The 26708-nt window shown below is 48.4% G+C and overlaps 1 protein-coding gene across 1 annotated transcript; it reads left to right on the top strand.

Moving 5' to 3' along the window:
• The first annotated feature begins 1996 nt into the window (after positions 1–1996).
• Positions 1997–6737, top strand: RHOV (ras homolog family member V). The gene is made up of 3 exons (XM_051621297.1): positions 1997–2192; positions 5563–5621; positions 5961–6737. The coding sequence occupies exons 1-3, from the start codon at positions 1997–1999 to the stop codon at positions 6399–6401; spliced, it is 696 nt and encodes a 231-aa protein (XP_051477257.1). The 3' UTR covers positions 6402–6737.
• The last annotated feature ends 19971 nt before the right edge of the window (positions 6738–26708 follow it).

Genomic DNA, 26708 nt, shown 5'->3' with positions numbered 1-26708 from the left:
ATTCAATCCTCGGAATGGGGTAACACTGTAACCTCCTAAGGGGCACCCATTCCTAAGGAAAGGACATATAGGAACAAAAAGTTGCCAAGTTCTTTCCTTCTTGTCCCCCTACTACTGCTGACACTTGCTAACAGTGAATAATTTGATGAATAACCCCTTATTTCCATTCATTTCTTCTAATTAAATGGAAATGTCATAGTTCAGAGAATGTCAGCCTGTGAAAAACCTCTGCAAGATCTTTGCATGCTCTGCTGCTGGCCGGGGCTGTGGTGCAGTGTGTCCTTGCCAGTCCCATCAGGGGCACAGTCACACCTCACAAATCACAGAGCATCACCTCTCCCAGCACCTTCTACCTCTTCTGCAGCAGTTCAGCTGTCACCTGGCTCTGAACTAGCACTGAAGAGTGTGGCACTGGAAAAAGTCACTCTAATGCAAGCCAGTCACTTGAGTTACCAGCCACTCACTGTAGCAAGACTTTTCAGTAGCACACCTTTGAGCAGCAGCCTAGTTTATAATATACCATGCCTGTTTTTTGTATTTATAGAAAGGTAAGTTTGTGTTAGTAAAAAACACAGAAGAAGTTGTTTAAAGCAAACTGCTAGGGAAAACCACAGGGTGAAAAGCCTTATTGCTGTTTCCAGGAAGTTTGTGTGCTGTCTCCAGACTGGACTTGGTTTGTCCAGCCATGACTCTTGAACCTGAGGGGTTGCAGTGCTTATGACTTTCTGTCAACCATGGGGAAAAGCATTTTGGACTATGCATGACATAAAGATATCTTCTCAAGTTTAGGATTAATATAGATGAAACACCTGGGTAGCTTCTCCATGTGAATGCAAACTACAGTGAGACGCAAGCTTGGGAACTGCTCATCAGCACTCCTTGCAACACAAACCTGCCTGGTGCAGACAGGTCTTCCTTGCTGAGAGCATGAGGAAGGGCATCATATAACTAAAGTGGTGGCATTCACCTACAGTCTGAGCTTAGCTCCTGCATTAATTAGGAAACAGCTCCACTCTCAAAGTTGATGTTGCAGTACTGATGTTGCATGCACCGATACTTTCCCGCCAGTGTTTCCAGTCACTTGCTGGTGTTACACCAGGGTAAAATGGTTGCTGCAATAGTGTGGCCTCATCTCTCCTTTCAAGTGGTGTGCTCACACTCTTCAGCTTGTTTAGTCCTACTTCTTTAGCCAGGGAGATCCCCAGGGCAGGAGTGAAGTTGTCTTCTGAGCACCAGGGGCACAGTGTAGTCTGTGAGCCACCAAAGGTGAATATGAAAAGAAGCAGTAGACTGGGAACCCCTGCACATGTCTACGGAGCTGGGAAAATACGGTTCATGGCTTTTGCCAGCCTGTAGGAACAGTTCCGTTGGGTCAGAGGAACTCAGTAATGTCAATAACCCCGTTAACAAATGTGATGTATTTCTGTCATTTGGTTTCTGTTGTTTCTCACGATACTGAGTTGCACTGTTGATATTATTCCCAGAAATGCCAGAACTCACAGGTGTTCCAGGTGGGGCTGCCAGGCAGTTGGAAATACATGCATCAGCGCTGCTGCTTTTGAAAAGAAAAGCGGGGGACAGGGGAGACCAGGGGAGAGGGAGGGACTGCGGCTTTCTGGTGTGTGCACAAGACGGAGTCACTCAGTCCGACGCGGCACCTGCCGAAATCCCGAGAGCAAGCCCTGCTTGCGGCCGCGCCGACGGGGCGCACGCAGCGCAGCAGCGGGCCTGGCCAGCGGGGCGGGGCCGGGGGGGTGGCCGGGCCGGGCCCCCTCCCTGCGGGGCGGGGCGGGGAGGGACTATGGAAATGTCGGCCGGTTTTGGGCGCTGAGCGGCAGGTGTAGCGATGAGGAGGAGCGGTGCCGGGCAGGACGGAGAGGGTGGCCCCGCACGGCAGCCCCGCCAGCAGCCTGCCGGCCCGGGCATGGCAGCAGCCCCGCCGGGCCGCTCCCCGCGCTGAGCCCCGCCGAGCCCCCGGTGCTGTGCCTTCGTCGCCATGCCCCCTCAAGAGCTCCTGGACTACTCGCCCGCCCTGCGGAGACACAGCCCACCCCGGGGCAGCGGCCCGGAGCTGGGCATCAAGTGCGTGCTGGTGGGCGATGGCGCCGTGGGCAAGACCAGCCTGGTCGTCAGCTACACCACCAACGGGTACCCCGACGAGTACCAGCCCACCGCCCTGGACACCTTCTCCGGTAGGTGCCTGCCCGAGCTCCGCGGGGCCCCGGCCGACGGCGGGGAGTGCCCGCCCGGAGCGGCGGTGTTCGGGGGGGGTGGGCTGTGTGAGGGAAGGGTGGGCAAGGTCTGGGGCAAGAAGCCTCGGAGCGTTTTCTGCAACTCAGAACGAGCCCTTCAGGCGTTGAGTGCAGTTTAGCAGGTGCAAGTCCTGCATTTCGCAGCTTGGTTGAAGAAGCCAGTGCCAACAGGACTTGGTTTGCAAGTTGTATGAAGTTGGGCACTTTCCTGGTTTTGTGGTGTTACTGTGAATAAACAGAAGGGGCCTTTTTTTTTTCTTTTTTTTTTTTTTTTTTTTTTTTTTTTTTTTTTGTGGTGGTGGTGCTTTTTAGCTTCAGAAATACCACAGAATTGCACTGGAGGCTTTCTAGCTCCAACTCAGAAAAAATACCCTTTTCCCCATGTCCACTGAAGTCAGCATTGGACAGAAGCTGCCAAAAAGTTGAAGAGCTTTATAAGGCTGCCTAGAATTTCCCTTCCTGTTAATTGAGTAGCTTCCACTTTTCTAAATGCTGTTTTTCTTCTTCTTCTCCATTCCTCATCCTTTGGGCTCCAATGTCTAGGACAAAACCTAGGAAAATACAAAGCCCTTTGAGATATTTCTGATCTTCGTTTGATATGAAGAAACACAACAGTACATGACAGAATAGATTAGTAGATTAGAGATTGGCCCAAGTCATACCAGGAACAAGACATCTAGTGTGTCATAGTCTCAGGGTTTCTCAGAGGGAGCATTTTGTTCCTCTGTATGTCCCCCCATTTGCTCACTCTTATACTGGGAATTGTTGCTTTGCCTTTACCCCAACCAGACTCTTCCACTGTCACTTGAAGGAAATGAACTGGGAACAGGGTTCAGCAGCCCTTTGGGGAACAGATATATGGAGCCCTTGAGCCCTCCAAGGGAAAGATTACCACTCTCTCTTCTCCCTTTACATTGATTTGTATGGTTTGGGCTAAGAGAGGCTTGAAATTACCATAGTTATTACCCTCCACGTTTTTTGATAGGGCAAATCCATAAGAAAGCAATCCAGAAAGGTGGAGGCAGTATGAATTCAGAGACTCCCCCATCAGCAGCAAGTAATTTGAAGGTAGCTTCATCCCTCTGGATGTCCAAGTACCAAGCCTGACTTCCAGAGGTGTATAGGATTTTAAACTGATAGAAATGAGTTAAATCATTAAAAATTAGTCTTCTGAAGTTCACTTTCTGCTTGTTGGGAGGAAATGGGAGAATAAAGAAATTTCCCTTCCCACCCCACCCACTGTTAACCTGGATAAACCTGAAGAAAGTCCCTACCTGGATTCAGATATTACAGTTCAGGATCAATTTCAGAAATTTCAGCCCAGTTCCCTTGACTCTTGGGGAACATCTGTAATTGCAACTGCCAGCAGAATTGAGCAATTTACATCCTGACCTTAATCCTGGTCACAGGACTGTAATGCCAACGAGATAGGAGAAAGTCTTGCATTATCAGGGGAACGGCTCTGGGACTGTGACCCGGCCACATCTTTCTGGGTGCTACCTCCAGCTGGGTGTCACAGGTGGAGCAGCCTTGAGTGAAACGTGGACCCAGTGACCTTTCTCCACCAATCTATCCTGTTCTGCCGGCCCCTTTGCTATTGTACCAGAATCCAGCCTCATCCTGAGGGTGTGGACTTTAGCAGGGTGGTATTTGGAGGGCTGTCACAGAGTTGCTAGTGTAGCTTAGGCTAGCAGCAAATAGGACAAAACCTTGTGCAAGCACTAGAGCAGCAGGTAATACATGTGGAGCCTTTCTTCTGAAGCTGGTAAAACATTTCAGAGATGCTAATTCCTTCTCCCAATGTGAGACAGAAGAAACCAGATACTAGAAAGGCAAATGCCCAGTGCCTTGAAGATCAAGTTAGGATCTAGCAGGTTCTTTGATCAGGAACAGGTTTCTCCTCCTCTGGGGCAGATATGATAACAACCCACCGTTTCCCAGTCACAAGGAAGCGATGACTTTCAGCTATGCCTCAAGGAGTGGCACTGTGGTGGACGCACCCACCCCTTCCTTTTTTTCTTCAGTCTGTCTCCCACCAAACTTCAGTTCATCTTTTGTCTGCATCTCCCTCTTCCTCCCCAAACTCCTTTCAGGGAGGAGTTCTTTTCTCCAAGAGCTTTTTTTTAAACTAAGTCAGTTGTTTCTATCATTTACTCACCTGGTTAATTACTTAAAGAATCAGAAAAGATTAATCCTGCCTCTGTTTTGGGGTTTGTTTGGGGTTTTTTATGGTTATGTTTTGCTTGGGTGGGTTTTTTGTGGGGGGTATTTTGTTTGGTTGTTTTTTTTAACAAAAACGACAATGAAGCCTCTTCCTGGGGAACAGTAAGAGGGCTTAGCATGCCAGCCATTGTCACCTAAGCCAGGGTGTCTGTCTCTACTCATCAGAGCACAGCCCCATCCCCATGTTCAGAACTTTCAGGGGATTTCCAGTGCCCCCAACCCATTTCTTCTTTTCCTCAGTTCCCAGCCACTCTCTGTGGTGTCTGTGCACTTAAACATCTAACAGTTTCATTCCAGATTTCCATCAGAGGTCCTGCCAGCCCTCAGTCTGAGTCAGCTGATACCACATGAAGGCTTTCTGTGATTAGGGAGTGAAATGGGAGCAGGCCTTACGTGTGTAACTCAGCAGTTTTTCAGTGTGTGGATATTCTCTGAAGGAAATTTCACTCATCACTTTTTCCTTACTAGCTTCTTCTTTTCAAAGTTGAGTTTAGGTCTTTGCTTTTCTTTAGCTAGGACACTCACAGAAACACTTCTCCCTTTTTCTCCTTTATATATATATATTTTTTATTTTTTTTTTTAATTCTTTTTTAAGGCCAAATGTCTGGCCTGAATGGGAAAAAAAATCTTCAATAGCTTGTTTTATGTGGACCCTTGGCCAAGAAGCTAGGAGCAAGCTGATGAAGTTTTCTGTTTGTGTTTATCCTTATCTGCTTTCTTGGGTTGTGGAAGAAGAACAACAAGTTGTTCTCAGGGCACCGTTGGACAAAGGGCTCTTCTTCTCTAGAGGAGAAGTTGTCCAGTAATAAGGAACTATTATTTCAAAATACTTGGGAAGAGCCCAAAACACCTGAGTGCTAACCAAATCAGAAAGTCTACTGCAGGTCTCTTAATGTTCCCAGTGAAAACTGCAGCTGTCTTAGTGAGGTTTGGGAGGATGCTTAGCAAGGAGGACAGTCTTGAGTCACTTCAGCAAGCTTTATTCAGTGGGATATAAACCAGAGTGCTCTGGGGAAAAGCCTGTCGAGTGTACGGGTGTGGGCTGGGCAACTCCCTTAGACTCATCCTTTTTCTCTTTCTGCTACAGTGCAGGTCCTGGTGGATGGAGCCCCAGTCAGGATCCAGCTGTGGGACACTGCTGGACAGGTAAGCTCTGCTAAGCAGCTGTTGGCTCTGGTCATGTAGGACAGTGATTGTTTGCAGGCTTTTTAGGAAGGCAGTGTTTAACTGGGGAGGGAGGAAGGAAATGCACCAGTCCAGCATCAGCCACTCACTGGTATGGCTGTCCCAGACAGGTGAATGACAGACTCCCTCAGCTCTGAAACTTATGTCTGAACCATAGCATGGCCAAAAAGTCAGTACAATACCCTCCTCTGAGGGTGTTGCTGTCCTAGTTAATGTGTGAAAAAGCCACAGCAGCATCATGCTGTTAGGAGATCAGTCCAATGAAGACTTTTTTTCTTTCCCCTCCTCCATTTTCTACAGGAGGACTTTGACTGTTTGCGCTCACTTTGTTACCCCGACACCGACGTCTTCCTTGTCTGCTTCAGTGTGGTGAACCCAAGCTCCTTCCAAAACATTACTGAGAAATGGATCCCTGAGATACGAACTCACAACCCACGGGCACCGGTGCTGCTAGTGGGGACACAGGCAGACTTGCGGGACGATGTCAATGTCCTCATCAGCCTGGATCGCTACCATGTGAAGCCTGTGCCCCGGCCTCAGGCAGAAGGTCTAGCGGACAAAATCCGGGCTGAAGCCTACCTGGAATGCTCAGCGCTGACTCAGAAGAACCTCAAAGAAGTTTTTGACATGGCAATTGTCAGCGGTGTTGAGCACAAAGCACGGCAGGAAAAGAAGATGACCGCCAAAGGCATCAAAACTCTCTCCAAGTGCCGCTGGAAGAAGTTCTTTTGCTTTGTCTGAAGCTGCTGTGAGGCAGGGGGAAAAGAAACGCCTGATGCCAGTGTTGGCTCTGCACCTTCTTGGAGTGACTGCTCCTATGGCCCCAGTGAGGAGGGTATGATAAGCTGCTGGGCTTGGAAACCCGGCTCTTGCTGGGTTGCAGTATCAGATGCCTAGGAGACATGAACTGGATTTCCATTGAGCTGAGATGTGGAATGGTCCAGGCAGCTACAACTACCTGCCAGACATGTCTGTAGTGTCCCAGACTAATGGGAGCCTTTAATACATCGAGACTCATTATCCCAGTACAGGCAGGTTCCTAACATTGCTCAAAATGACCAGTTTTCTATCTGAAGCCCATACACTTCTGGAATCCTGACACAGCATCATAAACGTGAGGGACTTCTGAAGTCTGCTTATGTTTGGGCTGATTTACAGGCTTGGCAGAGAGCCGTGTAGGGCCAGTTACAGGTGACTGCAATATGGTCAGTTATGGGCTGCAGAGTTTGTAACGTGAGACTTGGGTTCCCCTTCTGATTCTGCTTGCCAGAACAGGTAGAAGTCACCTGGCTGTGAAAAATGGGTGCTCTTTCTTAAAGGCCCTGTATTCTGAGTACCTTTGAAAAGGTTTTTCCTAACTAAAGGTACTAGAAAGCTGAAGAGAAAGTGCAGTGGGAGCTACAGCAATTCTTAAAGCAAAACATTCTCTGAGAGAACTCTGTAGTCCAGTGGATGCCAGTGCTATTGTTCTGTCTCAAGAGGCAGTCAGGAATATGGGGACCTATTGTGAAAAGCCTTTTGTGCATTTGGTGTTTTGAGAGAAAGAACAGGTGAGGAACAGTGATGAGTGGTTCTGTTGTCTAAGAGAGACAAAACTGTGTTGCAACGGGTTATAACACTACCAAGGGGTGGAATGGAGAGCCATGCATGTAATGAAAGAGAATGAAGAAAAGGAAGGGAATAAAAAGGAAAAAGATGGAAGGAAGAAAGGGAGATGGAGAAGGAAAGAAGAATGAACACTGTTAAATGAAAGTTGTGATTCTACTTAGTTGAGACGCTAATATTCAGAGACTCTTCTAAGGACCTGGAAAATTTGCTAGTGATCACAATTTCAAAGCAATATTGTCCGTACATAAAGTTCTAAATCAAAAGGAGGAGGTTGTAGTGAGAGAGCATTCCTCTTGGTCAGTAAAATCTACTGTTTCAGATCTAAGTAGGAGAACATAATTTGCCTTGTGCTGTTCTTCCTGAGGCTGCAGAACAGGAATGGAGAGCTCAGGGCTTCTTTCTGTTGTGCTTCCCTTTTTTAAAAGTCACTGCTTGATCTGTTGAGATCAAAAGCAGAAGGAAATCCATGAAGTTCCTGCCAGAGAAAAAACATCCACTATGTTTCCTCTGTTCCATCTCACCTGTTTCTCAGGGAATTAATTTCCCAGTGAGTCTATTAGCATTTTATTACAGAATTTTCATCAATTTCTGAAACATCTTTCACTGAGACATTTCGTTCTGGTTTATGTAGCAGAGAGCATGACAGGTCTCTCAAGCAATGCTGCAATACTCAGGGGGTTCTCTGCATCTGACCATAGCCCATCACTTTGGGGGCGTTCTGGAGTAATGTGACAGAAGGTGATATAGCTGTGGATTGTTTGCCCTGCACCAAAAGCAAGCATACCTGAGCTAGTGGGCCTGTAAAAAAACAAATGCAAGTAATGCACTATGGCTCTAGATGCCTGCAAACCTCTCTCACAACCATCTCTTTTTATGGTGTGGCTCATGTAGTCCCCAGGACGTGAGACAAGCCTGCTGTCTCCCTGGGCTGTGTCATAGTGTGAAAGAGGTGGGCAGGTCTTCATGCAAAGGGAGGTGGCCCACAGCCTTGGAGCTGCTTATAAGGTAAGGTGTAGAGACCTGAAAAGGATGGCGTGGCAAAATGAGCTGTATGTTGAAAGGACTTCCCTAACTGAAGTGCCATCCAGGTGCAGTGAAGAGTCCTAAGAGATGGAGAGTGCAGAGGCAGTAGCTAGAAGTGACCTGTCCTACACACCTCTAGGCAGGACATCACTTCTTGAACAAGGCTCTCAGCGATGTATCCCTGCATATATTTCTTACTTCTACAGGCACCTTTGCTGTATCACTAGTTCAGTTTGTCTGTTGGGTCTTTATGCATTTCTTTAGCCTGTGAGACCAAGGGCTGTGGTGTGACCTGCTAAGGAGCATACCATGCCCCTATGGGGCAAATCCACAGGTGGAAAGAACACCAGCTTTCCCTCCTTCTAGGGAGAGCAAGGGTTGTCCTGCAGTAGCTTGGTATGAAACAGGGATTATTATTATTATTATTATTTCATTTTGGAAAATTGTACTGAGAGCTGCTTTCTTCCTCTGTGATTGTGTGTAATATTTGTTTAAATAAATTTTTTTTATGTCCACAATTAGCGTTTGTAATTTTGTCAGTGCAAAGGAAGCTGAGCTTAAAGATGGGGGAGGAGTTACTCCATTTTACTGATAACAGAATACGAGGAAAATCGCTTCACTTCTCCCTCCGTGTCCTAACCACTACTAGCAATGGAAAAAATCTCCTCATAGCTGAAACCCTCCAAGGTCCTCTTGTTACCTTGGTTAATTTTCCTCTCCCTCAGCAGCCACTGAGGGTGGAGGCTGCTGAGGGGGTGTAAGTAACAAATATCCAAGGCTTTCAGTGCCCCTCCCTACAAGCCACCATTCGGGGACCAGTCCGGAGGCCCTCCCAGCACTCATTGAGACAAGCCCAGGTAGGACCTGCATTTGGAGCCTTAATAACAGCATGCTGCTCTATCATTAGGCTGGTGGGCAATTTAGCCATCAGCACTATTTAACTTACCTTGATAGTTAACACTGTGCAAGCATTGAAAAATTTTGCCCGTGTCACATAGGACACAAAGGCTCTAAGCAAGACAGCTCACAGGACTCATCCTTTAGTCTTATGAGAAGCACCACAGGTAGGTAAGGGCTCCTGTCTGCCCACATCTGGGGCTCCATAGCTGCTCCAAAGGCAGAGGGCTGGGAAGTGAGACTTCTGGGGTTCAGCAGGCAGGTGGGAAAGAAAATGGACAGTACCACAATGGAGCACAGCTAATGAGCAAATGTGATTCAGAAACTAGAAAGGAATAGGAAATTACTGCTGATAAAATATTTGGGAACTCTTTTTTTTTTTTTTTTAATTTGGCAAAGCCTGAAACAACACTGTCCTCCAGCAGCTTGCTGTTTGCTAGATGGAAAGCAACCTGGGAGGTTATTTGGAGCCAGCTCCTAGTTTTGCAGCTTCCCAGCGTTAAAGCTTACAGAAGAACCTGTGAATGGAAATAGCAGCAAAGTGTGAATTAACTTTATGCAGTGTGAGTCATCCCACTGAGCCATATCCTGTCATGTGCACAATGAGCACCCTAAAACTCCTTGAAACTCATGAACAAAGCTGAGCTCCTGGGGCCAGGGGTGAATCCATCTCAGTAAATGGAGTGTCCTACTAAAGCCACCAAAGGTGTCTTTAAAACCTTGCTCTAGCCCTCTCCATTGTGTATCACTGGACCTGTGCTACTACCTGGCTCTGGTACAGTTTGGGCTTGTTTCTGCATTGCAGTGCTGCTTGACCAACCTGTATTTTCAGATGATGGTGAGAGGACAGGAGAGTTCCTGGGAGACTGTTGCTAACACAAACCACCCCACCAAGTTGGATGAAGCTAGCCAAGCCCATTACTACTAGGCCGATTCCATGAGTGCCACTTACTTTAATGCTAGAAAGGATCCTTATGATTAGTTTATCTGACTTGCTCCCTAGTGCAAAGCTCAGCATGAAATGCTAAAAAAACCCCATGCGCCTATGGGGTAGAAACTCCCTATTACCTTTCTTCTTGCTCAGGTCTCTGACCTAGATCCTGGTGAGCAGACTCCTGCACAGTCCTGCATGCAGCAGAGTAACTCATCAGGGCTTTCCCACCAGCATAAACAACACTGCAAGTCCTTCAGTTCGGGCACACACCATGTTGTGTAATTCTGCATGGAGCCCAAGTGCTCTCAGCTCCCTAGGGAGCTGAGCTTGGGTGGCAGCAACGGTAGGAACACAGTGTGGGAACCCCTTTTGTTTTCTTTCTCTGTAGGTAGCACACCCTATATGGGCTTAACTGTGCCAAGAAGGTTCCCAGCTGGCAATGCTTTCCTGAGCTTCCAATGAACCCTGACTGGGAATTAATCCCCAAAATAATACCAAGTTTCGTCTGACTCAACACAGCCTCCTTCAAGTGCCTGAAAGGCAAGTCTGGAAGTTGTCTTCAGGAGATCTGAATGCCCTGTAGGTCCTGTTCTATTTTCTTTGAAGGGGGAGGCTGAATTATTACCAGGTCAGGAGCTGACATGAATCCAGCAGCAGGGACCCGACTGTGCTTGAACCCTGTTGAAATGCAATTACCAGGGAATGGCATCATCCCCCCATTTCCTGAGAGGGGTATGATTGTGTTAACAACCTTTTCACCTTCTTAACACCCCCAACTTAGCCCTCAGGTGTGAACTAGCTTTTTTCTTCAGATTGCTCCACGTTTAATGCTATTTATCAACTAAGCAACCATTTCCAGCTTGGAAGCAGGGTCCGGTTTGACTTTTCCCAGCTGTAATGACAGATAAGTAGCCTGCTTCAGCTTTGCTCCTGATGTCTTCCTGCCCCTGGTTTGGCCCAGACTGTTCCCCTCCCGTGTTCCTCTGTGACCTTGCAAAGAGCAGCGTGGGAGCACCAGAGGAGCAGGAGTGGGCAGAGGCACTGCTCAGACAGGCACTGGCACCACAAGAAATGTTTGTCCTCTTGCTGCCTGTACTTCAGTCAGACTGCTGCTCTTCCAATCCTGCTGAGAGTCCTCTGTGCCCAGGAGGCTGTCCTTGGCCTGCTTGGTCTGCTTAAAGATCTTGGCTCTTCTTTACATCTCTGCCTGTCTTGGGGCCATGCTAAATCTCTCTGTAGGGGGCCTGGGAGATAAAAAGAAACCATTCCAATTTTACAATATGGCTCCAAGTCTGTCCTCCCTGTACTGGAAGATGCTGGTCAAGACCCAGCTCCCAGTCTGCATCTGCTCCCAGAAGAGGAATCAAAGAGCTGGCCCAGCCAGCACCTGGGCCTCCTGGAAGCTGCTTACTCATGCCTCTGTGGAGTCCAGCCCTGGGCTCTCCGTTCCCACCGTATAAATACAGCATTGTACTTGCAAAGACCTATTGCACAAGAGAGCAGGGTATGTTTAAACGTATCCCTGAGACAGGTTCCCTCTGCTGCAGCCCCACGTGATCCCAGTTCCCAGGGTGACACCATGCCCTTTCCAGCTCCCGGACTGAGCCTCTTGGCATCCAAACTTGCCAGACTTGTTCTGGAAGAGCAGGAGGAGATGTGGGTCCCATCCTCCCCCTCCATACCCTCACCCCCAGTGCTGCCCCTGGGGCAGTGTTGTGAACTGAAATACTCTGGTTTCTGCTGCTGTGGAGGAACATCAGGTGCGGGGAAATTTGGCTTGGGGACAAGTTTCACCACGAGTCACTGAGCCAGGCTTTTCTTTCCCATGAGATAATCTTGGGCGGGGCAGACAATCTCTTAAAATTAAAATACAATGAAAATACACGGGCTTCCCAGGGTTTAGGGTAAATCTCTCTTTCCTTGTTTTCTCAGAAAGTGAGCCAGGTGCTGCTGAAACCTTCCCCAAGGTTGCGGCACAGAGGCCAGCACTGCAGCAGCAGCGAGCATGCAGACTTGCAGCTTTCTGGCCAGGGCATGGTGCCTGCTGCTCCTCCAGCCCCCAGCAGGCAGCCAGAGCCCACCTGAAAGAGTAGGCTCCCCTGGCAGCAAGGGTGGGAGAGCTCGACCTCTGTGGTCCTGGAGAGAAGAATGGATAGGAGAGCACGGGTTAGCAAGTCAAGCATGGATGGCAAAGCCCCCTTCCCTGTGCTGGTGGTTTCCAGGAGGCCACACGCACTTGTGCTGGTGGTGCCATCACCACTGCTAAGACTCTGGGGGGCTAAGGACACTCAAGTAATGGGCCTGTCCTTCCTCCACCATCCCCATAAGTGTCTTGCCCTGTACCCCCTGCTTCTCCGGGTGAACACTTGGTTACAAAGCTTGGTGCCAACAGGGACACGGGGAGAAGCCAAGGATCTAGCTGGGATATCGATGGCAGCGAGCACGAACGCCCCAGCCGTGCAGACTGAGGTGTTTTCTCATCCAAAGGGGAAGGTCATCATCACGTGCTAGAGTGGGGGCTGTGATGGGAGGATTTGGTTCTCCCAGCAGAGGCTTCATCCCTGTGGGGTAGGTGTGAGAGAAGATGGGAAAATGTTGCCAGAGCAGTGAAAATGGGTTTTGGGTGGTATTGTAGAGTCCAAGCTGCCCTCCTGCAGCAAACCCATTGCTGGTTCACCTGCCCAGGCAGTGGCGTGTTCCTGGGAATGGCTGGTGGCTGCTGCTGCCAGAGCTGCTGGGATGGCTGGGATGGCTCTCCGCAGCACTGTGGCAGGCCGGGAGGCAGGAGGAGCACCCAGCCACAGGCAGAGCTTCAGAAACTGCGCATTCATCTTCCCTGCCAGTAAGTCAGAGAGTGCCCGGGGCGGCCTGATGACGCACGGCACACCTGAGATCATTTTCATGGGAATAGACCCGTGAGAGACAGCGAGAGGAAGAGTCAGGGAAACTCTCCCAGCACTTCAGTCAGTGTCAGCATTCACAGGGCAGATTTCACAAGATAAACAAAAGCCTTTAATAACTTCACTGGAGGAAGACTTTGAAACCCTGTGAAACCTCTGCCAGGAAAGAAGAGTGGCAGGCTTCTCAGAGAGTGCCAACGCCACCAGCCAGCCAGAGACTCAGCGGCTGCAGGGAAAAAAATGCTTGCAAAAACCAAAGTTTAAAGATCCGAGTGTGGGTACCAAGGCTGCACTCCCAGCTCTGGATAGCAATACACATGGTGCTATATATAGCACAGCTGAATATTCATTTCTCTTGCTAAGGGGTTTTAACAACATGGAGCAGATGATAGATGGAATATTTTCTGGGCAGCAGTGTATTATCTGAAGGGTGGGTAGGAGAGGCTATCTAATTTTGTGGTATCTTCTGTAGAATGATTTGGTTTATTTCTTGTAAACCATATAGATTTGTGAAATAACAAGAGTTAATAGCATTCAACAGTAAAGTCTTACCTGTACAAGACTCCTGACAAAGGATGCTAAGCCTGAAATATGGGGACTCCGTGCTAATCAATAAAATACAACCATACCTTGGGAGGAACAGGACATCCTGCAGCACCTGGCTGCCTTGTGAGTACCAGTAACAGCAGCACCCCACCTTTCCATGCCCTGCATTTATTTGCTATCTTCAGACATGTCTTTTCAGATGATGAAGACACTGCATTAGGTGTTGGGAGAGAGGGAAAGTCTAAATATAGTCTTTATCACCAGAAACCTGGAAGTGCTAACCCAGGTTTTACATCATTTCCCTGTGTGGTTTTGGGTGAATTTCTTTCCCTCTTCCATTCATAAATGGAGCTCCCTCTCCTACATGGGGTGTGATACAAATTTATTAACTGGCATTCACAGGGAGCCATAGCAGGGGAAGAGTTACTGCCAGGAACATCACAGTGCTTCTCCTTGTGGTTCTCAAAATAGGACAAATGTGTCCAGACATCAGTCTCCATTTTTGTCTTCAGTGAGTTTCCAGAGAGATGTGGAAACCAAACTCTGTGGTTAGAGCTCCAGCTCTGGGGTTCAGGCAAGTAAGGGGGAAATTCAGTATTCATTTGGAGCAAATGTCTCTAACCTTCAGAGCTGTTGAAGGAATCCTGAAACCCCATTATCAGGAAAGTCAGGAGATGATTAAAAGGAAGCTCTATACATACTGTTCATTAAATGGTACATGTGCCACCTGGGTGATGTAGCTGGAGAGAAGGAAGAATGAAATGTGGTATCTCCATATAGCTCCTACTATCAAGTTCCCAGAGAAAAATAAAGAGATTAACCCAAGATGCAGAATATGGGACATGTCTGGCTCTGCTGCTTTCACCTAGTGCCTGTAGCACGGGCAGACCTATCTGACCATAGCCACAGCCAAGGTGGATGAGAAACAAACAGGCAGGAGGTCTGGGAGCCCAACCACAGGAAGAACTGTTCCCGAACAAGACTCAGAACCAGCTTTACTTATGGGTGGTGAAACAGCATCCCACCCTGAGCCTATCATGTAGGATGGGGGGAGGAGGAAGAGACTCTGACTATTGAGACACCTCTGCATAGATTAGTAGAGAAGATCAGTGAGACAAGAGCAGCACATGTTTCCAAGAAGACCAGCTCTCTGGGAAGCAGCCAATGGGCAGGAGTGCCTGAGCCCACGCTGTCTGTGCTGCTGGGCTGGCACAGTATCTGATGTGGCTGGATGCAGCAGCTAGCTCACTGCCACCAACCTCTGATCACACTTCCTAACTGGGGTGCAGAGAGACTCTCAGGTGCAAAGAGATGCATCCAAGAGAGAGGCTCCTGCTGCCACTTGCTATCAGGCTCATATTGGTCCATTTCCCCCTCCCTCTTCCAGAGAAGAGAATGAAGCAGGACTGCTGAGCATCTGCGGGGTTTGCCAACAGGGAATGGCAAACTCCATAGTCCAGCCTTCCTTCTGCCTCATCCAGGATAGCCAGACTGTAAAGGGGTACTTTTGCTTCTGCTAAATATCAGTGTTGACTTCACTGATGCTGCCTTTCTGTGTTTTATTGGCACTTGCTGGAAATATTTGGCTACATCTGTGGTATAAATTATTATAGACTCCCAGCAAGAAAGGATGGGGGAGGTGGGGGGGGGAGCAACATAAACATTTACATGTTACAAATGGGACTCTACAGCAAGCATTGGTTGCTCTTCCTTAAACTCCTTTCTTTACATCAAGAAGCATATATATAGGAGTAGGAAGAGACCAAGTTCTGCTCTCAAACCTCCATCCTAGAGCATGGCTTTATTGGTAATTAAAAAGTACATCTCAACTTAATTTTCTTCCCACACTTGGCTGTACTCTATCTTACCCCCATCTCAAAGAGGCATGTCAGTCCTTTCATATCCTCACTGGAGTTCACAGAGGTTTGCCAGCATTAATCAGAAGCAATTACCTCTGCCTCTTTAGGCAGGGATATCAGACCTGAGCCTAGGGTGACTCATTGCAAGATCGCTTCCCCCTGCGAGGTTCTTCCAGACATCTCCTTTGCTTGGAGACCTCAGCTGCCTTTGGTCATTCCACGCCTGGGAAACTCTCATGACAAGGAGCAAGGCTCACATACTACCCAGCCCCATGTACTCCAAATCCCTGTTTTTTCACCTCACCTAGTGGAATCCATAGGAGGGCTACAAGCTGGTTCTCATCAGGAATTATCTAACCAACATTTTCACATTTTGATAGATTAGCTTTTTCTAATGGATTTTGGGGTGGAACAGTCCTATTTTGGTGATCATCCACTGTGATGCAGCCAGGGTTGCTGGACTACAGGCCTGTTCTTGGCCGTGGGTCTGAATGAACCCCAGAGAAACCCAACCACACTCAGACACTTTCAGAATTCCCACCTTCCTGCTGAGAAGAAACAAATTGCACCTCCAGCCCTTCTAGCTCTGAGGCCCTAAGAGCCAAAGCTGGAAGGAGATCCCATTTGAGATCCCTTGGCTCTGTGGCCAGGGGGCATCTTAGAGGTGAGCAGAGCATACTGCTTCTTTCATTTAGGAGAGAAGGGACTAATGGTTTCCTAGGGGGAAAGATTTTCTGTCCTAGAGAAATCCCCAGGTTTAGTGCAGGTCACAACAAAAATCTGCCTTGGTATACTTACTAGAAATATTCCATAGTAATAGAAATATATGCCCCAGAGAAGAAATGGAATTTCAGCAAGCTGTAACACTTGGAATGAAAGTGAAATCTATTTATATTATGCATAATATAAAGTAGATATTTTGTTACCATTAACATTATTACTACTTACTAGTAAATGCCTTTGCTATTAAACTTACCCTGCCAACACCGACTGTCTGTGAGTGTTGGCTGTAGTCATCCTCCCCACCAAAGCCTACCTTAGCCTTTTGGAGATCCTGACTCTGCAAATAAACACTCAGGCGGCCCTGGCCTAGCAATCTGCTCATCCGTGCCTTCTGTGTTCCAAGAAAGTGTTTGCAAGAGAGCAAAAGAAATCTGGGGGTTTAAAAGGGCACAGACTTCCAGCACAACCTCTCCAGCTGATCAGGGAACAGAGCATTTCACATCACACCTGCCATGGTATGAAATGAAGCTGGAGAAATACAAATGATGGGTGCCTGCTGGGATCATTCTGTGAGGATCAATCCCCCTCTACTTCTCCCCTCCACCTCTGAGCATTCCACCAGCTAGGAGAGATCTCTGCTGCTCTGCATTAATTTGGATGCACTGTCTGTAGATCTGGCTTTGGGGGGCTTCTGTGCAAGCACACTGGGATGGTGTTCTGAGGTTGAGAAGGAAAAAGGAGCAAGAAGGAAAACAGCTGACTGAAAATAAACCACATCTCTATAAACAGGTGAAAGTCACTAAGGGATAATCTAGTTTTGTGCAGAAGGGCTGGAGCCCTTGAAAACTCAGGGCATGCCTCTTGCAAGGGGTGGGAAGCTCCTGAGGGGATTCACCCCACACATGGGATGCTGCCTGAAGAGTCCTGCCTCATCAGTGCTGACTGAGCAGGGTATGATTGCTTTACACAAAGCATCTAGCTGCAAAATAAATACTGCTCTGGCTGTAAGGAAGCTGCCCGCTCATAATATGCATCACTGATTGCGAGTTGCACAAGAAGAAGCTGGTTCTGAAGTTGGTGAGAGTGGCTCAGTGAGCACCCTGAAACGGCAGAGGCTGGTCTGGTGGCAGCTCATGTCCTACAGAGTTTTCCAGATGGTGCTGAACACAGACTGATTTTCAAAGGCCCCAGATCTCAACTCTGTGAGCAGAGGGGCAATATAGACATGAAGAAAAAGCACACGTCTTCTGCAAGCTCCTTCATGACATGCACAGATGTGCTCAACTGTTGGCAGTAAGGGCAGAACAAATGAGCTGTCACTTTCATCTCAGGCACTGCTGGTGACAGGGAATCTGTTCATAGGGACAGATTTCCAATCAGAAGAACAGCCTTTTTTTTCTGACTGGCACTTCCCTTTTTCCTAAAATCTCTTTTCATCTCCTTAGCCAGCGTGTACTTTCCCAGCTCCTGTTCTTAAAAGGGGAACAATAACCTCCTTACCAGTAGGAATTACCTCTGTGTTATGAAGAGGACAGGGACATGAAAATCAGGCTTGTCTGACAGGGCAAGCCCTTCCATCCCAGCAAAGCACTGCGGTGTGTAACAGGCTGCAACACTGTTTTGGTGCGCCTTGTTCCTTTGCATAAAAGCCTTTGAACCAGAGTTAGTAATTATGGGAGCTGCACTGTGCACAGCTCCTCAGCTGCTGATGTGTTTATCAGTGGAGCATCAATCTGACTTGCTTCCAGGAGGTTTTAATGGCAGGGGGTCATGCTTGCGTCAGCTAATAAACTCCTCAGAGCTGGGATGATCTCTTTCTTTTGCATCTATGAAGCAGACAGCATCAATGGAGTCTCCATCCCTGATTTAAATAGCTGCCTCAATTCAGCAATGATAATGTAGAAGGCTTTAAATCCTGGGGACTGGAGAGGCATTGCAAAGGTGCAGGAGTGCTTCCTGGGAGTTTCAGCAGGTTGTAAACTGAGGGCCTTTTATCTAAATGAACAAACTGATCTTGCTATGCCAAAACACATTTTGTCATGAGAACAGGAGGGTTTGCTTTCCCCTCACCCTGTTTAAACTTTGTCTGAGCACTGCTGGCAAACAAGTGACTTAGAAACAGTCACTGGCTATGTCAGTATCCTCTTTGATATCCACCCCTACTCGGGATGCTTGGGCAGCAGGACAGTCCCTCTAATTTGTCCTAGGGTGATTCAGCAAGTCTCAGCTTTATTATACACCTTAAGAACTCCTGAAATCTCTTTTGTTTTGTGAGATTTATTTGTAATCCTATGAAGCTAGAAGATCCAATGCTCTAACCATCTGATAAGTGAATTATTGCAGTTTGAGATGAACTGCTAGGAGACTGAGACACAGCCACTGGCTAGCCTCTGCACTAGATTCTCAGCTTGCTGATGCTAGGAGTAGAAACGGAGCTTTTTAAGCAAAAAATGACCCCTTTTTAATGCAAACTAAATGGGTACAAACTAGAAAAAAAATAAAGGCAGTTTGGAAAGTAGAAGATGGTTTCTTGGTCACAGAGCCTGGAGGTTCTGGAGAGGTTTTCAGTTGGTACAGGGTGTGTAGAAACCCCTCCCCTTGAAGACTGAGCATGTCTGGTTTATGAAAACTACTAGATGACACAGTTGTCTAAAATAGCAGGTAAGTGGACATGAGTCAGGAGGCCCTTTCCAGTCCTGTGTTCAAAAGCAGTTTCAAAGGACTGTCATGCCTTACAATTACTATCCCGCTGGGGAGGGCTCCTGAGTTTTGCTCATCTTCACATCATTCATCTCCCTGAGAAATCTGGACCATGCTCTGTGCAACATGTATTACCCCACTCTAACAGGAGCACAAACAAGCATAGACCTCGTTAGGAACAGAACACAGTTTGTCTCATTGCATTCAGTGGCCAGAGTGAAGGAGCACCCTTGCATTGGCTCTTCCTTTGTAACGGGGTCCCTAGGTGGGAGCCTGGCCTCCTAACCATCACTTTTTTTCCTGGGACAAGGACTCTGCCCCCATCAGCCACCCACATGTTTGGGCTCACACAAACTGACCCAAGACACCAGGGATGGGAGAACAGTACCCCAGCAGACGTGAAGGCAGCAGCCTAGTCATGAGGAGGTGGCCAGTCAAGCTCTAAACATACTAAGGAGGAGTTGCTTTATCCTCTGCTCCAAGGAGAAGAAAGGTACCCTGGAGAGGGCAGTTTGGTTCAGCCTTGCTGAAAAACACCATTAAGGTGGGTGAGGAGACAGCCAGGTCATTTTTACCTCCACATAGCTGCTGGAGATCTCCTATGACTCGGAGCTGGAGTGTGGGTCTCATGTAGAAACACTGGGATGCACATTTCCTTATCTTGAATTGTGCTGTAGGACACACAAGTGATGCTAGCTTTCTTGGAATCAGAGGCACTGTTTTTTGCAGCCAAGGCACATTTTCAGTCCTTAGGGTTCCCATGGTGCTGTCTGCAAGGTTTGTGAGTGTCCCACCCAGACTGCTATTAGACTGCTTTGCACAGTGCCAACATGTTCTCAGTGGTTCCAACTGGAAAAATCTATTACCGCTTCCTTTTCTGACAACATTACACCTGGTGCAGAAAGTTTACAGGGTCCCAGGAACACAGAGAAAGATACAGTGCTTCTGTGACTGAAGAAAGATGCTATCTGCCTGATGCTGTGATATTTGGGTTGTGCCCCACCGTCTGGCAGTTCCAGATATCTTGCAATGCATATTGGAAGTCTCGGGGAGGGGGGGGAAAAACAGGAACGAAGGGAGTGCTGAGAGTCAAACAAAGGTAGAGTTTATGGGAAACCAAAGAGGAGGGGAGCAAACAAGAGCAATAGGAAGTTAGACTTCGAACAAGCCTGGTCATGCCTCAGGTACTGGTTCTACCTGCCCGCTGCCTGACCACAGCCCAGTCTGCCCAGTAACTGCAGTGGGAACTGGGGCGCGGAGCAGCACTGAGCAAGTGGGGTTTGTTTGCTGGTGGTGTTCCTGGGGAGGGGAGGTGGCTGAGACGTGTTGTGATGAGCGTGTCAGTCAGCTGCAACCCTGGCCACAGGCCCCTGCACAGGCCCTGGAGGTGGCTCTGGAGAGGAAAGGCTGGTTCACATGTGGTGCTTCTGTTGCAGGCCTTGAGAAGCAAGTGATTGTGGGATGGTGGCAGAGAAGGATTTGGTCCTCTCTGCAGCTGACCATGGGGTGCATCTGGCTGCCAAAAGAGGTGGCAGAAGAAACCGTGGTGACAGGACCAGCTATATTCACAAGTCGTCACAGCTTGGCACCATCCTCTCTATACAGAAGAGAAATGGTCCCCCTGCATCCAGAACATCTGTCTATCTCCTGCCCTACAGACTTTAAAGATTTAGCCAAGCTCTGAGCTTGGTGAGAAGAGGCAGCACTCAACTAAAATTGCAAATACCTGGGCACAGGAGCCCTTCTTCATTTTGAAGAAGTAGGAGATTCCAAAGGCATTTACAAGCTGAGATTAACTGTTTTGGATTTCATTAGTTATGCATCAATTAGGAAGAAAAGTCATTAGGATCTACGGAGTAGAAAAGGCATTTGTTGGATGGAGTCAGGTAAGATAGTTATCTCCCAGGGAAAGACATGCATCCTGTGCTCCCTGCCATCCTCATTTCCCCAGTTACTTCTCAAAGCCTGGAGACGATGACTGTGCATTTCTGCTTTGTTTCTGCTGAAAAGAGAAGGCAGAGGGAGTACTCAGTCTGCAGGTTGTGTGAGATTTGAGAACAACTCAGCTCCAAAAACCTTCTGGAGAAACTTCACTGGAGTAAAGGGAGTGGAGTAGAAACAGAGGGCTTGGTTCTCTCCAGCCCAGAAACCTGCCAAGTTCTTCAGAGCTACCAAAAGAAAAGTACTACCAGCACTTTTGTTTTTTCACCCAGAGAGAAATCATGACTGAGTGGCCTTAAGTACTCTCTTTAGGTACAATGCAATGACTGTGTGGCCGAAATGTTGGAGTGCATGGTTCCCGGGATGCAAGCTGGGGCCCAGGGCATCTCTTCCTGGGAAGAGAAATCTCTATTGAGAGCAGCTTTTCTCCTGACCTGCTGATCGGCACACACACAACCCTGCTAGGCAATCCTTAGCCTGCTGTCTCAGGTCACTTACGCCAAATGAGTGGTTGCTTTTGCCCCAAACGCAAGTTCTGCTGGAGTCTGCTCTCCTGGGCTGCCACAGCCTGCTTCTTTTGATGCCAAAATCCAGGCTCAAGGAGGGAGAAGCTTCTGCAGTTTTACATGCAGGTTTCACCACTGCCATTTCCTGGCTCCTCCCTCACAGCCTCTTCGGAACAGGCTGTCAGAAGAGTTTCCAGCCCACAGCTGGTTAAATTAACATAAACCTGAACACAGTGGTGATTAAATGAAAGCTGGGAAAGCCCCCTTTTTTCAGCAGCTGGATGAGGCAATTTACAGAAAGCCTGGAGGCATGGGTAAGAAGGAGCCTTTCATGAGGTTGCAGGTCCATGTGAAAGGGAGGATGAGGGCAGTTTGGGGCAGCACTTCTGGTCCTCTCAGCTCCAGCACCCTGGGCCAGAGTAGGAAAGCTGGTGAGCCACCTGCCCCAGGCACCAGCCCCGCTGCCAGCGGGGCAGGGGAAAGCTCTCCAAGCCACCACTGGGCTGAGTTACTCCCAATTCGTGTATGAAGAGATACACTGAGCAGGGATGTGACTTGCTGGACAACAAGCAGAAGTTGGATACAGTTTTCTAGAGTCTCAGTCCAGTGATGTAGAGCATACAAGGCTGGGGGAGATGTCAGGGGTGATGGGTATGGTTTGATGTTTCTGGGTTAGCTTCCCTCAGAGATGCTCTCCAATGCACACTCGTGTAGGTTTTCTCCTGCCAGTCCTGATGTTCAGCTGATGCCCTGGGGAGGTGGTTCAAGAAGCTGCACTAGCAGAAAACAAATTCCTGAAGAGCTAATAACTTTTTGCCAGGATGTTTCAGGGGGTACAGTGCTAATGTAATGAAAGCAGCCAGAGCATGGTCCTACCTCTTCAGTGGGCACTAGCTGTAGGACAGGCTGAGTTGTCCTGCTGAGCTTTTGGGCTCAGTTTTCACTATCAATTCTGCTGTTCACACAGGGGTCCTGCCCTGTCTTGCAATGCATGTCTGAACGCTCCCACTAACACAGAGGAACAGCCCAGCTGAAAGCTCGCCCAGTTGAAATCTCACCCAGCAAAAGACAGGAATGTTCCTCCAGTCTGGCCCACCAAGTGGTCTTGGCTGACACTGGGCAACGTGAGGACTGGCACCCACAAGAGAGAGCCCAGTTTGCCTCTAGAGCATGGAGACAAAAATGTCTGGCAGTCTTGGAGAAGCTGCAGTGGGTTGTGAAACATCAGCTGTGAGGTACAGCACATGAGATCTTAGATCAGTTCCTTGCAACCATGGCCTTGCAGAAAAAGAGGAGCCTAGTGGTGAAAAAGTACTGATGAAAACAAATAGCTATTTTCTTAGTACTTGGGCTTCCTTCTGGACCTCACCCAGTTGCCCCAGGGCTGGCCAACAGTGGAAGTTTCCCCAGTACACAATGCTTTTAGTATTCAAATAGCAGTATCTGCCTTCATTGACTACTCCCAAGCAGAATCCTTCAGAAGCTTCCTCATTTTCTGGATGGCCAGGTATTTGCATGGGTTTTACAGCCTTGTGCACTTAAGACAGTAATGTGATGGGAATGCAGAAGAAGAGGAAGAAGCCTGGCTGAGGATGTGCATATACGTGGTGATGGGAAGAATGATATTGGGCACACACTTTGTATCAGCTCTTCCCTTTATCTACAGAGTTGTGCTCTGAGCAGATCCTGTCTCTGATCCGTCCCTTAGCAGCTGAACAGGGACATAAGGGGAAGGAGGGTGGAATTGCATGGCTGAGCAGGTGAGAGTGGTGGAAGGATCAGCAGAAGAGTGGCAGGCAAGAGGCAACTTCTGGGCAATTCTGTTTTCCATTTAAAACAGATTAGCTCAGGCTTCAGGGAAAGGGGAAAAGACCTCCCTCTCTCCCAAAACACTAGGATTAGAGGGAAAGGAAGCTTTGTTGACAGGGTGTAATTCTACAGCATAAACAGGGATAGTTTCTAAATATGAGAGTGAACCAGTTCAAACTGGTTTAACAGAAACTTCATGCACCAAAAACCTCTAGCAAGGACATTAAAATAAGAGCATTGCATCCTCAGCAGCAGTTTCCATCTGCTCAGCTATGAAGTCACACAGTCCATGCAATGACCCCAGAGCTCCCCAAAGCATCTGCCTCTGTCGTTAAGCCTCCTTGAGTGTCACAAGTGCACCTTCATCCTCTAATATAGATTTGCAGCCACCTCCAAAGCACAGAAAAGGGTTGTGTGGCAAGGCCTGGAAGTCACAGCTACCAGCTTTTGAATTCAACAATACTCTACAAAAGGTTTGTTCTGGCTTGCTTTGGTTATAATGAAGGCTCTACTGCCTGAAGTCCTCTGATTACAGGGAGAAAAATTCTTACTTCTTTCAAAACATAGTGTGATGGGGGAAGAAGAAGTCAGCAAAAAATCTGTGAAACTGATCCAGCTTGATGAAAAACAAGACAGAAAAGCACTTGCGTGCACTTTTTTAAAAGTCTCACTGGTGAGCTGCACTGGTGACACCAGGAGCTGCATCTGGCTCTGTATAACCCACACAAAACCAAAGGGAAGCAGACCCAGGGCACAGAAGACGCACAAGAGGCTTGGGAGACCTGAGGTCAATTCTCTGTCCTCCTGAAGGTTGTACCAGCTCTTCCCTGCCTTGCAGGTGGCTATGAGACTTTCAGACCATGGGCAGTATGGTAATATGGACCATAACATTACAGTAGATAGAAAGGGAACAGGACCTCACATCTTACAGACTTCATAGAGGACCAGAGCATCTCACATCCTAGCACCCAACTCCAGCAGTGCATACTGTCCCTGTTGGTTTGACATTACAGTGTCCCAAGCAACACCAGATGGGATATTAAGATATTGCTGCCCCCTCTTGTGGACATCTCAAAGGAGCTGGCAAACCACACTGGGCGGCTGCTGTGGCTGAACAATAACCCCATAATAAATAAAAGATGGAGCAGTGCAGCCTGCAGCTGGCAGTGGAGGCTCAGGCAGGAGGCAGACAGCAGAGCTCAGGTCCTCTGGGGGTGCAGATAGGGTGGGGAAGGGCTCCCACGTGAGAGGGACACACTTTTTCAATTTAAAGAGTTTCTGGCTGGGGAAGTCTCAGCAGCTCAAATTCCTGGGTCAATGCTTTGCTTCAGCCGGTCCCAAGTATTTTTTAACAATCCTGAAGCATCTGGCATGTGGGTCAGGTGTGTCAGGACAGAGAACAAAGACACAGACACTTTGTCTGCATGGAGACTTGTGGAAAATTTCTCCTCTTCTTGCTGGAGCACCTGGCTGGCTCCAGCAGGGCCCCTGGCCTCTGCAGCTCCTGTCAAATGCTCGCTGTCTTTTTGTATATCCTCTCATGTAGGCTGGCTCTGGGCAACCTAGCCAAGATAGTAATTAAATGTTGGGTCTGGCCTCCGTGAAAATCTTCTGAAGCTGTTACAGGAACCGATGGTGAGTTTCAAAACTCCTGACACAGCTGGAGATGAGGACATCTCAGAGAGGCAATAATTGACTAAGGGCCACAGAAACACTGTCATGCCTCAGGTGGCACCTTGCCCAGGAAACACTCATTTCCCCGTGACACTGGTCAGCCAGGCTTCCTAGCAAAAAGGTTCATCCATACTCTTTTACATGCTGCAGAAGAGATCAGATTTGCTATTATTTCTGTAGCTGACTCCATCTCTTCACAAATGTAAGCTATTACATTATCATGCAGTTCCATGCTTTATGGCCAAGGCAGAGTATTTCCAATTTCTCTCTCAATTGGTTCAAAAGAAAAATAAGAGTGTCTGGAAAGTATTTGTGGGCTATTTCTCACAAAGGCATTACTTTAGCAAGCAATGTTTTCTTATTAGATGCTGGTCTAGCCGTAGCACTTAAAATCTGCATCTGCTCTGTTTAGGATCTCAGTGCACAACTCAGCAGGAGTAAGGCTGGTCATCCCTAATGCTTAGAGTAAGGCGAAGAAAAACAACATTCAAGATTTCTCTTTGCATTATGCAGAGCTTGTAGACAATCATATTCTTTCTTGTGCCCTCCCTATCCCCCCTACTTTTAGAGCTCTGTTTTTTAACTGGAATGAAATGTTTGACCTCAAAGTCAAAATAATTTCTTCCTTAAGCAATACATAAGGCCAGAGAGCTAAAGTAACTTACCAGAAAGTATCACATCACTGTAGCTTTTGGGGGGGGGGGGCAATATTCTGGCCTGCCTCTGTGGAGCCATCCCTTGTCATGCTGGGGCGACTGCTGTGTTTATTTGCAGAGCCATTGTGCCATGGGGAAGCTGGAGACACCCGATATTTAGCTGTGAGCTAATGCTTCCTGCATCTATCCTGGCAGCTATGCAAAGTCTGCAAGGTCCCCTCCAGCCTGCCAGCATGAACTCATCCAAAAGCTCAGGCAAGTCCTGCTTCCTGATGGGCAGAGAAAGGCAGCTAAAAGGCTTTGCTGGCCCAGAGAGGATGAGAGGCTAGATGGTCTTCCTCCTGCAGAAGTGGAGGCCACTGAGAAGTCAGAGTGGACACTTGTGAGGAGGCAGCTGGTTTCCTGGGGCTGGGCCGGAGTCTGGCTCTATAGGCCATGCAAACAACCGGCTTGGAAACACTGGCCTTGGTGGGAAGGACATTGTCTGCACCCACTGCAAGGACAGGGGGCCAGCTCTAGATCCCCAGGAGCTTCCTGCCCCACAGAGCAGCTGCGCTGGGGTGATGGGCTCCAGAGTGGCCACGCTGGGAACCTCCAAGCTAGGAGGAGCAGCTCTGTCCAAAAACAACCTACAGCTTCACGTAACTGCTCCTTTTTGGGTGCAGTGGAGGGAATAGCAAGCATTTGCTCTCTGTCAGGCACAGGCAGTAAAACAAAACAGCTCAGTTTTCACCAAAACACATTCCTGTATCAGCTGACAGCCAGACCGTCTTCAGTTCTGTTTTTCTGGGGGGAAGGGGATTTTAATTTTGCAATAAGTTTCAAAATCTGGGCTTCTGTTCCCATCTGAAAAACAAACCCATTTCAAAGAGCTGGGATTTCCCAGAGAGTGTTCACCTGGTTGCTGGTGAGGGGTGAGCTGCCCCCCACAGAGGGGTGGGAGGCACAGGCCGGGGGGACACCTGGGGGTGCAGAGCTGCAGACGCTGCCCTGGCTGCCCCACGCAGGAGCTGCCGGCGGGGACCGAGTGACCCCACTCGGTAGAACGCGGGGAATGCAGAGGCGTGCAGCACGGCATTGCTGCCAGGGCCTGGCAGGTGTTTTGGAGCTTCCCTGGGTCACACTGTACTCCCGTGGCTCATGGGCCCTGTCTCCTTGTTCTGGAGCAGGAGGAGCAGCAGATCCCTGTGCCACAGCGGGTGCCTGCCAGGAGCCAAGCGGGAGCAGGGTCTGGCCCTTCACCTGCTGCTCCATGCCCTCTCACTGCCCCCT

The sequence above is a fragment of the Apus apus genome, chromosome 5, assembly GCF_020740795.1.
Source record: "Apus apus isolate bApuApu2 chromosome 5, bApuApu2.pri.cur, whole genome shotgun sequence".
Lineage (NCBI taxonomy): Eukaryota > Metazoa > Chordata > Aves > Apodiformes > Apodidae > Apus > Apus apus.
Note: the sequence above shows the minus strand (reverse complement) of the source record. Positions and strands in the feature narration are given on the sequence as shown.